Here is a 12,326-nt window from a genome sequence, read left to right on the forward strand (position 1 = left end):
TGCGATGTTATTTTTGAGATATGTTTCTTGCTATCACTCAGGAAGTTCCAAAATTTACTTGGGTCATTTTTAACAAAATTGGGTAACGTTGTGTTAAAGTACAAGTCATTTGACTCACGAACCGCACGTTCAAGATTATTTTTAAGCGTTTCAATCTGACTTAACTGGCGGTTCTTTTTCTCATTTCTTTTTAGTTTTCGCTTCAGTTGAATAATCTTCCGCGTCATCCAAGGTGTGGGTTTGTGAACTTTTTTGCATTTATTTGGAACGAAGGTATTTAGACAGTATTGACACATTTCGACGAATCGCTCCCACAGCTTGCAGACATCATTTTCATCGAAACTGGATAAACAAGTTTCCATATGTTCAATCACTGCGGCATTATCAGCCCTAGAATAATCCTTGAAAGATCGTACGTGACTGACTTTTTTGTTGAGGGAAGGGAACTTAACTAAATCTATCGACACGCTTACCAGGGGATGGTCTGAAATGCCTGCTTCAACTGACACAGTATGCATAGAATATTGACGGCTAGCAAAAACTAGGTCTAGTATAGAGGAAGATGTACCTTGTACACGAGTAGGTTGATTTACAATTTGAGCTAAATCATGAGTAAGCATGATCTCAAACATAACGTCTGCACTGCTCCCATATTTAGTACCGCCCTGGAAACGGTCCCAGCACACATCTGGCAGATTGAAGTCACCTATTAGCAGTATTTTCCTATTTCGGAAATAAGACAGGTGATGCTGTAGCTTAATAATATAGTCGGGTGTGGCATCTGGTGGCCTGTAGCAAGCGTACAGGATAAAATAATGACCCCAGCAAGAAATTTTCATGCAAAGGCATTCAAGGTCAGGAACGTCATATACGAGGTCGCATTCTACAGAGTCTTTCAAGAGAACGGCTACGCCGCCACCCCTTGAGGTCCTATCCTTGCGAACGACTTTATAATGAGGAGGAAATACCAGGTCATCTGCTAAGTCGTCGCGTAACCAAGTTTCCGTCAGGACTGATATGTGTGGGTCGAACTGCAGCAGTTTAATTTCAAGCGAGTCTTTCTTGTTTGCAACGCTGCGTGCGTTAATGTTAACTATTCTCAAGCATTTTGTACTAAATTGGCCCGTGTTACTATTGCAAAACAAGCTATCTGTGTTAGTGAAGAAAAAAGCTGAGTTAAATGAACTGCTCACTTTTTCGGTGAGCGGTTTCGCAGCTGCGAGCAACTTCGCGTCACGGGCCGATTTGCGGTGACCTCGTCGTTTTTTTGAACCCTCACTTTATCATTTTGTTCGCAGTCCCATACGTAAGGGATATTATTGATATATAACTTATCAAAAACCAAGGAAACCCGTTCTTTTTTATCTCGATTCAGCTTCGCGCTGTCCCATAGTTTCTTTCTTAGTTCACGAACTTTCTTTGAAAAGTCTTCGCCAATTGAATAATCTTTTCCCTTTAGTTTCTTTCCGTTCTCGAGTATCGCAGTTTTATGTCTAATGTCTAAAACCTTTATGATTACAGGACGTGTTTTGTCAATTGCCGGCTTACCTAACCTATGTACCCGCTCAATAGGGACAGGGTTGAGTCCTAAAATATCATGAAAAATATCTTTGTTTACAGTTTCTTCAAGTGATTCATTTGTTTCCTCTTCAGTTTCCGGGATGCCATAAATGATCAAATTTGACCTCCTACTATAATTCTCAAGTTGCTCAACCCTTGCTTCAAGCCTTTCGATCGTTGTACTCATGCAACTAACCTGTTCTTGGCAGAACGTTACTTGGCTTTCAAGCATGGACAGGGCATCTAATTTGTTCTCTATATTCAGTAATATATTCTCTTTTATATCCTTTATGTCAACTGCGATTTCATTAAGTTGTTGCAAAATTAGTGTCATGTCAGGGCCGGGGTTCGATTCAATGTCACCTGCTAACAATAATAATTCCTCAGACAAAATGTAAAAACCTCTAGCAAGCAGCAAAGCCAAGGGCACGGCAGCACCAACAGGAATAGGTCATTAGAACGGAAGCATTTTCCGTACGTTTTGCTCACCTGCACAAGGTAGACAAACGGATTAGTGCTCCGCATTCTGTCGATGCTGCCATGCCCAGTGGCTGCGAAACAAGCGGGAGTCCCATTTATAGCTTGAGTGCACTGCGATGCCCCCTGCAGTCCAGGTTCCTGGCAATCAGCACGTGTTGCCGAAAAACGATGATACAGACGCCAAGATTCCAATGCTGGTGGGCGTATTTCTTGATCGATGTCTTGATGCGTTGAAAGATGGACATGCGCAGAGAGGTTCAGCACGCTGATGTCCAGACAGCCACCATTGAAACATCCGAGAAGGCCACATAGCTGCACAAGGTAGACAAACGGATTAGTGCTCCGCATTCTGTCGATGCTGCCATGCCCAGTGGCTGCGAAACAGGCGGGAGTCCCATTTATAGCTTGAGTGCACTGTGATGCCCCCTGCAGTGCAGGTTCCTGGCAATCAGCACGTGTTGCCGAAAAACGATGATACAGACGCCAAGATTCCAATGCTGGTGGGCGTATTTCTTGATCGATGTCTTGATGCGTTGAAAGATGGACATGCGCAGAGAGGTTCAGCACGCTGATGTTCGGACAGCCACCATTGAAACATCCGAGAAGGCCACATAGTTCACAAGATAGACAAACGGATTAGTGCTCCGCATTCTGTCGATGCTGCCATGCCCAGTCAAAGAACAAAGTGGCTCGCCTTTTACATTCTATTTCCGTCCGGGTCCTTTGCTGATTCACACCCGGTGCAAGGTGAACGTTGAGCAGTTGCCGCTACACAGTCTTTGCCCTCTTGAAGCGGTGTGAGTGTAGAGCATCCAACAGCTGATAAAGCATCTTGTGTCTCGTCTGCTTCGTAGTGTCAGTTCTGTCGCAGAGCCGTTTCATGCACTGGAGCAACTCATCTGGGCTTGCGTAGTCTCGAACGCTGAGGGTCCGCACCAGATCTTCGTCGTTACGTGCAGTGATGACGTACTTGATACAAGATGCTTAACCGATGTTGCAGCGCCTTTGCTTTGGTCAGCTTGTCGTAGAAGTACGCTTCAACAATTTCGTTGCGCTCCTTCATTCGTGATTCCATGTTCCGGAACGTGCGTTGGAAACTGGATGCCGATGGAAACGTCCTCTTCATTTCAGTTTTCCAGTCGGCCCAAGTTCGTTATACATCTGTGAGCCCATCATGCTATGTTTTTGCGACGCCCTGCAGCTTAGTGAGGGAGAAGCAAGTGGTCTTCTGGTCGCTCCAACTGTAGGCTGCAGCCAGATTGTCCACCTTATTGAGTCACGTCTCAACCGTTGGCTGAGCGTGCAAAGATGGGTCGAATATTAGCACCAGGTGCGAGCTCGCCGTCAGCAATTGTCCATCAGAGACGCCCTATGCACCTGCCGGTGGGTGGTGTAGTGGCTATTGAGCCGACTGCATTAGCGGGGCTGCTTCCTGCAATGCCTCTCGTACCGCCGTCTGCTTCGCCGCCTGCATCAGCGCATGGAGGTCGAAGGCACTGGGATCGGCACTGCTTCGTTGGGGCTGGCCATGTCGTGGCTGCTTACCGTTGCAGCATTCCTGGAATATCTTTCGACGTTGGGCTGCGTCTCTTCATTCTGTACGCTGTTGTCGTTCGTCGAGTGAGCCGGTCGTGATACTTCGCCCTCTGGTCTTCCATTGGTTGTCTTCGAACGTAGCATCATTGTGTCTTTTCGTGGTCGAATCACTTCAGAGGCACTTATTGAGGAAGGTAGCAGTTTGCGATCCCACTACTGAGAGAAGGTACGTAGTCGACACAGTCGTTAAAACAAAACAACGGAACAGATTTATTGTCCCTTCGTTTACAACACTCGCTCGCACGGCGTACAAAACACACTGCCCGAAAAGGGTCCGTTTCGGTGGTGGCACGGTCCATTCGGTCCCTCTCAGCACACCCTCACCCACCAGATGTCTAATGTCGGAATGGCTGAGTAACACGAAAGCTACTTCGCAGCGGAGGAGAGCACCCCCGTCGAGGCCGAGGCGGGAGCCCGGAGAGGGTCTGAGCGCATTCCGTCCATGGCCGAAAGTGCGTGGCGTCTCTGTCGACAACATTCTTTCATAGAAAGTCCTTCTGAGAACTTTGCTTTGGGACCTCTTCTGCCCCCTTAAAAAAATATTATTTTTTGTAATACAGTTTTGACAATAAAAATCTTAAACACGGACTAAAGCAATAAGATTCTCCCAGATAGACAATATACAGCTATTGCCCTATACGAAGAGGGATTAAGGAAATCGAAGCAGTGACGAGGTATTTTGGCATTGGCATATGGTACTTTTATTGGCTGGTCAGGGGCGTCTCACGGCAGTATTCACCCTGTTTAGAACTGCTTGCTGGGGCTATAATTAGCTTGTCTTTCCAAGTAAAGGGTGAATCTGTGGTTACTGTTTGGAGAGCTCTGTTTTTAAGCACTGCATCTAAATTGAATGCACACGTGAAGCTTTAACCGATGAAATTTATTTCTGAAGGTTTCATTCGCTGAATGGAGAGTGCTGCATGTGCTCGAGCATCACCACTTTCGGGGTCAAGGCGTGGCGAATTTAATAGCACCGCAGGGTGTTGCAGTAAAAGTCTCAAGACCAACCAATCCCGGCAATGTTATCAGTGGTTGCATACTGTCAATATATGATAGCAGGAGAGAGAATTCAGAATGTGGCCACCGTGCATTTATCTCGTAGTGACATTCTGCAAGAGATTCAGAGGATGTATGCTAAACTTCATCCTAAATGACTTAGGTTATGATGCGCTACTTCACGATCGGAACATTCCATCAAAGTGTAGTTCTTTTCACGGCTATTTTTTTCAAAATACCACCCTCAAATACAGACGCCCCTGTACGTCTCTTCTTATTTGCACGAGGCTCAAATCTGCCTTGTCGCAAAGTCACTTCTGAACATTTCTAGTTATTTGCGTTAGCACCACGATTATGTAGCAAACGCCTGGTTTCAAGTGCGATGAGAATTTTGAGCACGGGACCAACCCGCGCTTATTTTTTCGGTAGAAGAGTATGGCTTCAGAAAAGTTATTTGCTTCTTTGTTTCACAATTGTAAGCCAGCCAAGAGAAATTGCGGCCTTGACCATAGCGATAGGATAAACCAGTGCTTTCAGCAGGTGTAAACTCAAACCGCTTACTTGGAAAAGGCGTTGCTGATCCGCGTAAGGCGGTCGTTCTTGCCAGCTCTAGGGCTTCCGTCACTTTGCTGCTGCGAGTGCACATTGCTCTCTGCCGAGATCTTGGGTTTTTTCGTCAGAGCCTGCGGGTCTGAAGTGGAACGCTCGCGCTTCCTACGGCGTGCCTCGCCTTCCTGGAGATCATGTGCCATCGGAACAGCCTGTGCACGAAGAATTAATACGAAAGCAGTTGCGTCACAACCCGTCACTCAGAAGAGAGGCAAAACTACCACAACAATCTGTAATCAAATTCATCTGCCCTAGGAACTGTCATATTCATTATAGAGCCCTGTAAGTCAAACAGACACAAAGAAAAACTCATCCTTTTGTGCGTAGCGAGTTATCTACTAAATATTTGCCATAGTAACTCTTTCACTGGTCAGTCAAAAGACACCGTTAATTCAGCTTCGCTACCTTGTGAAGCAATATGAACAATTGTAAGCCCATGTTTTAGCCGATGGTTCTGCACTGCTGTAAATAAAATGTGCGAGAAATACTCAGCTTCGTCTGCCCTACAAAATGATAAAAGTACGGACGTGCTATTGAAAAGAAAAAATATTATAGGTCTAAAGACGGGAAAATAGTCTTTACATTTGCAGCACTACCTGAGTGTGCTAACCCTTGACTGCGGCGACACATCTGCTGTGGTTATTAGAATTTCCACTGCCGGTTAGTTCAGTCTTACCTAAAAACAAATTAGAGCGCACCTTATACTCCCCAGCTCCATCGCCAAATCCTACACGATGAGTCCTTGATCATGCAGAGGTCGCATGAAATGAGCAAACTCATATGCTAGTCGCTATGTTCAGAGCTCAGTGCCGTTATCCCATGCTTATTCCCTATAGTGTGAATCGGAACTCTGGCCTACAAGATCACGATTGCAGATTTAAGGCAAACCAAAAACGTCATATCAACGCGCTACCCCGCGCCCATAAACCTAACTACTCTAAAGCACACATATATAGTCTGTAGTATTGAAACCTTCAATTACATTTTCTAAATAATTCCTTTCCTCTTGCATATGTCTCTCTAAACCATTCATTCATCTGCTCTTTCGCCCAGTTCAGTCCCTGCATCTCCTTCCCTTCGCAAGAACCTGCAATGCCTGGCTGTGTTGGGCACAACTGGAAGGGCAGAATACCTTGTTAGCACAGAATATGTTAAACGCTTGACCGGCGTTCTTAAATATAGTATCTTTCTTTCTGTCCGAACGTTTTAGTGGTCGCTTCGAAAGACGATGTTCAAATAACTGCGTATGGGCTGAAATATAGTTTCCTTCCTTTGCGTTTTCAGCCTTCAAACATACACCTTCCACTGTAGAGAAAACCTGGGTTTTGCAAACCGCACTCTGCTCGCAAGTCCAAACCAGGGCGGTCAGACAGCATTAGCACTTCATTTACATACCGGCCTGTAGAAGTCGCCGTCTTCTTCTTGGTCTTCTTCTTCTTGTTTTTCTTGGCCGAAAACTGCGGTGCAGATTTATGTGTTTTTGACATGTATAATAACATCCCCAATAATAATATAATTCCAAAAGAAGAGAGAAGGAAACTAAATGAAAAACATCAAAATAAAATTAAGATATCATCGCGCACGAAGGAAGCGAACACTGTGAGATTTGTAGCTACTGATTAAAACATTGAACGCATATCAGCAAGGCAGACGTTTAACTGCATTAAAAAGTTTCGAACGGCATTAAAAATAGACATGTGGTTGTATCCAAGTATGGTGGCACCAAACGACAAAAAGATATGCCTGCTCAAATTAAGTCCCAGGTGTTACAATGGCTTTTCCAGATATCGTCTTCTCATGATGGTGAAACGATAAAACAGTAGGAAGTGTGCTATTGATTCCTTTTCCCAGCAGAATGCGCAGACGAGCGCCTTCGAAATAACGATGCTGCTATGTACTCAGTAGCTAGGAGGATGTACAACACGGGTCCATTGATATACTCATTAGCTAGGCTATCAGCAACCTCATTGACTGTAATATTGCTGTAGCTCGGTAGCCACGCCATATGTATGCATGGGCGCGAATGTGAAGGGCGCTATGACAAGAAGGTGTTTAATAATAATAGAGACTACTTAGCCAAACTATACGCACCCTCACTGGTGGTCCCACCGCTTTGTCCTGGTATACACAGCTTATGTATGAGGCCTGAAAGTGAAGGGATTAAAGATAAGAAGGTGTTTAAGACTGAAGAATTCATATACGATGGCAGTGACAAGCACAAGGAGTAAGAGTCTGTAAATACACCTACTGCTGAGTTTGATGGATCTAGTTTGCGCAGAGTAAGCACCACCGCCAGAAACTCCACTTGGAAAATTGGGATGAAATCTGAAAGTTGAACATTAAACGCCCATATTAGCAGGGGACCGTATGTTCCAACGCCTGCCTTTTCATGACATGACCTCCAAGGAGCCAAGGTTTATCGCTTTTCGTTACTTACCACACCAGAAAAACATCATCAGCACTTCAGCTTCTCTTCTGTTTGGCATGCCTACACACAGGTAAGGGCGACGAAATATCCGAACGGTTGCTTGCATGCTTATTTCCTTTTTATTCAGAGCTGCTGCTTATTTAAAGAAGCAAAAAGTGGAACTCATGAAATTAAGGAGGGGGAGAGAAAAAAAAAAACGAATTTCACATATCAGCAAGACAAAAAACAAAATATTAGAAAAAGCTTTGAATTCTTAAAGACAGAAAATAACACGAGTATTTTGAAGGCAAGAGCGCAGGGCACATGAAGGAAACATGGCAACGCAGAAAAAAAAGGAAAATTATGGGTGAAAAATTAAAAAAAAAGCATACTAGTGGTCGCAAGATTTGAAGTCATAATAAAATGTAAAGTTTTTACACCTGTTTTTGGGATTGAGCAGAAGAGGATTCACTTGACTCTTTCTAAGTCTACTTATGAGGTAAACCGTGTCCGTGAACACAGAAAGTCTGGCCAGAAGACCGCTTTTGGAAAACTTTAGAGAGCTGTTCTTTCGGTCGGCAAGGTTATTCATGTAATTTGTTCAGTGCGTTACCTTGCCAATGATTTTATTTCTGCGCTCTGGAACATACACCTCTCCACTTAACTAGTTTCAAAAACAGGATGATGCTTGTGGTACCTTGTAAATGCAGCTGTAGTATACAGAAGTGCTGTTTTGCTGCTGTCGTCCATGTGAAGCACTAAAAAATGGTTATTTCAACCTCACCAGTCCTGTTGTTAAAATCAGAAAAACACAGAAGGTACTAAGAGCGGTTACGCTGCTTAACCTTGATCAACTGGCAGCGACTTTGCTGACTTCGACAGGCTGAAATTCCGCCTTCTAGAATTCAGCGCAGAGCAGGCAGAGCTTAGATCCAGTGCCGGGCAATGAACTAATTTGCATGCAGCCAAAAGAAAGTAATTCACACTCTAACATGATATATGCATGAAAATTAAGCACTCTGAGGACCGCCACCGAACAAAAAAGTCTTTTTATTAGAAAGGCGCTGCAACTGTACGGCAGTGCTGCGCTTTTCCGATACACTATCAGGAGATTATTTGTTACTTCTGGCGTGAGCCCCGCGGGGTCGGTGCAGCGGTAAACGTCCGACTACTGTGCCGGAGTTCCCGGGTTGGAACCCCACCATGGCTGCTGCGTTTCGATGGAGGCGAAACGAACTGGCGTCTGTGTGCTGTGCGATGTCAACGCACGTTAAAGATCCCCAGATGACCGAAATTATTCCTCAGCCCTCCACTACGCCTCCCCTTTCTCTCTTTTCACTTTCACTACCACCTCCATCCCTTCCCTTACGGCGCGGTTCAGGTGTCCACAGAGCAAGTGTGACAGATACAGCGCCTTTCCCTTCCTGTGAACCAATTGTTTTTTTATTATTTTACTTCTGGCGCGTAGGTGGTGGGGGTGGCGAAAACATTTATTATAATATATAGAGGTACATATACTAGGTGGGCCCCTTCATGGATCACTGCCTTGTCGTGGCGGAGGGGGTTTGCGAAATTGAATGAAGTCGTGAGCTCTGCTGTGTAGGGCCACCCAAGATAGACAGGTCACGGCAGAGAGTTCTGACAAAATGTGATTCACTGGAGAAGGTAATGGCAACCCACTCCAGTATTTCCTGCCAAGAAAACCCTATATCCAGTCACAATACCATTATTGATATGGCGCCGGAAGATGAGCCCCCCAGGTTGGAAGGCGTCCCACATGTTACTGGGGATGAACAAAGGGCGATTCCTAGTAGCTCCAGGACGAATGAAGCGGCTGGGCTAAAGCCAAAATGACGCTCAGTTGCGGATGTGTCGGGAAGAGACCGGAAAGTCCGATGTTGTAAGGAGATATATCACATAGCAACATTGAATGTAAGATCTATGACGCAAGGTAAACTGGATATCGTCAAGCGAGAAATGGACAGATTGAACATTGATATCTTGGGTATCAGCGAGCTCAAGTGGACCGGAATGGGAGAATTTAACACCGGCGACCATTATGTCTTTTATTGTGGGCACGAATCCAAGAGAAGGAATGGGGTCGCTCTCATAGTAAACAGAAGAATGGGCAAAGCAGTGATAGGGTACAACCCCAAAAACGACCGAATGATGTCACTTCGGATCCAAGGTCACCCTTTGAACATAACAGTTATCCAAGTCTATGCACCGACCACTACTGCTGAAGAAGCTGACGTTGAGAGATTTTATGCGGACCTACAATGCCTTTTAGACCGCACCCCATCATCAGACGTCGTTTTTCTCATAGGAGACTGGAATGCTAAGGTCGGGAGTGAAGAAATATCCGGAATTACAGGCAAGTTCGGTCTTGGTGAGCCAAATGAAGCTGGGCAGAGGCTAGTAGAGTTTTGTCAAGAAAACAACCTGACCATAGCGAATACTCATTTTCAACAGCACAAGAGGCGCCTGTACACATGGATTTCACCGGACGGTCTGTACAGGAATCAGATCGATTATATTATTTGCCGGCAGAGATGGAGAAGCGCTATACAAGCAGTAAAAACAAGGCCTGGGGCCGATTGTGGCACCGATCATCAGCTTCTTGTTGCCAAAATTAAGCTTCGATTGAGGAAAACGCAGAAAACTAGAAGGCCTTTCAGGTATGATCTGGATCAAATTCCATTAGAATATGCTGTGGAAGTGAGGAATCGATTTCAAGAATTAGATCTAGAAGACAAAGAGCCCGAAGAGATGTGGACTGATGTTCGTGATATAATACAAGAAGTTGCTACTAAGGTCGTTCCAAAGCAAAAGAAATGCAAAAAAGCAAACTGGTTATCTGAAGAGGCTTTGCAAATAGCTGAGGAGAGGAGGATGGCAAAAGTTATGGGGGAAAGAGAAAGATACAGGTTCTCAATGCGGATTTTCAAAAAATAGCAAGGAGAGATAAGAATGCCTTCCTGAACATACTGTGCCAAGCAGTTGAGGACAACAGCCAATTAAGGAACACAAGAGCTCTGTATAAGACAATCAAAGATAAGATATCAAATGAAGCTTCTGTGCTAAGCTGGGCGTGATAAAGGACACACAAGGCAAGGACCTCACTGAAGCCGCAGAAATAAAGAAGAGGTGGCAGGAATACACAGAAGAACTGTACAAGAAGGACCCGAATGTGCAAACCCAACATAAGACGGTTGTGATCACTGATCTCGAGCCGGGCATCCTGAAGACTGAAGTTGAATGGGCCTTGGCCAGCCTTGCTAATAACAAAGCTAGCGGAATTGATGGTATTCCAGCTGAGTTGCTTCAAAATCTCAACCACGACGGCACTCAACCACTTTAATGGTAGAAAGTGAAGTGGAATTCAAGAGACTTCTGATGCGCGTACAGGAAGAGAGTGAGAAGTTTGGGCTTAAACTGAACAATAAAAAGACAAAGATCATGGCGTCTTGCCCTATTAAGTCCTGGAGCATCAATGGACAAGAAGTGGAAGCTGTGAAAGATTTTCTCTTCTTGGGCTCCAAGATTACCTCGGAAGGAGACTGCAGCCATGAAATTAGGAGACGCCTGCTTCTGGGAAAGAGAGCAATGGTTAGCCTCGACCGCCTAGTAAAGAGCAGAGACATTAGTCTGCCAACCAAGATCCGTATAACTCGTGCTATGGTCTTTCCAGTTGGTATGTATGGATGCGAGAGTTGGACTGTGAAAAAGGCTGACCGCCGAAGAATTGACGCGTTTGAATTGTGGTGCTGGCGAAGACTCTTGAGAGTTCCTTGGACTGCCAGAAGATCAAATCAGTCGATATAGTCGACCATAAACCCTGACTGCTCATTGGAGGGTCAAATTCTAAAGTTAAAGCTCAGCTACTTTGGTCATCTGATGAGAAGAGAGGAGTCGCTGGAGAAAGATTTGATGTTGGGAAAGGTTGAGGGTCGCCGGAGAAGGGGTAGGCAGCGAACGCGATGGTTAGATGGCATCCTCGAGGCACTGCAGATGAAGTTATGTGATGTTAAGAAGATAGTGAGCGACCGGAAAACGTGGCGTGACATGGTCCATAGGGTCACGAAGAGTCGGACACGACTGAACGCCTGAACTTAACTGATACTAGGTGGGACGCCTAGACAGGCACTCCATTGGCGTTTGCCGCAGCCCGGGTGCGCTGCGTTAACACCTTTTGGGCCTCTAGGGTGCAGCAGCTGGACAGGGTCGCCTCCCAACTCTCGGATGAGTTTTGGGATAGGGGGAAAAGATTTGGTTTTCTGGTAGGCTCACACCATGTGGTAGGTGTCAGACACCTCTCCACAGTGCGAGCACAACCCGTCGAATTGCGGATCAAAATGTTTTAGAGTAGCCGGGCACAACATTGCATTGGTGAGCAGGCGCAGGAGCACCCGCTCGTTAGCCTTCCCCAGCACTTTGCACTGGGTGGGAAGAGTTTGGTGCGTGAATCTGTAATATTCTCATATTTATTTATATTTGTAAACTGGGCTGAAAGCAAAATCCTGGTCCGCGTCGGGTCTCGTGGGAAATGCCCGGAGAGAGCGCGCGGGCTGCGGCGTCGGCTGCCTCATTCCCTTGGATACCTTGGTGACCTGAAGCCCAAACGAGAGATCGGTACGCGGGATCCGAATCTCGACTACAATTTTGGTATGTGCGGTAA

General features: G+C 45.5%; 1 protein-coding gene across 1 annotated transcript in view; it reads right to left on the reverse strand.

Moving 5' to 3' along the window:
* LOC146194841 (uncharacterized) overlaps positions 1 to 2,102 on the reverse strand; it is a 59,302-nt gene extending 57,200 nt beyond the window's left edge. The window contains exon 1 of the mRNA XM_084596651.1: positions 2,050 to 2,102. Within this exon, the coding sequence (XP_084452777.1) occupies positions 2,050 to 2,102 (53 nt within the window). The remainder of the gene's footprint in view (positions 1 to 2,049) is intronic.
* Between the last annotated feature and the right edge of the window lie 10,224 nt (positions 2,103 to 12,326).

Source organism: Amblyomma maculatum, chromosome 3 (assembly GCF_055883805.1).
Source record: "Amblyomma maculatum isolate TAMU_Amacu chromosome 3, ASM5588380v1, whole genome shotgun sequence".
Lineage (NCBI taxonomy): Eukaryota > Metazoa > Arthropoda > Arachnida > Ixodida > Ixodidae > Amblyomma > Amblyomma maculatum.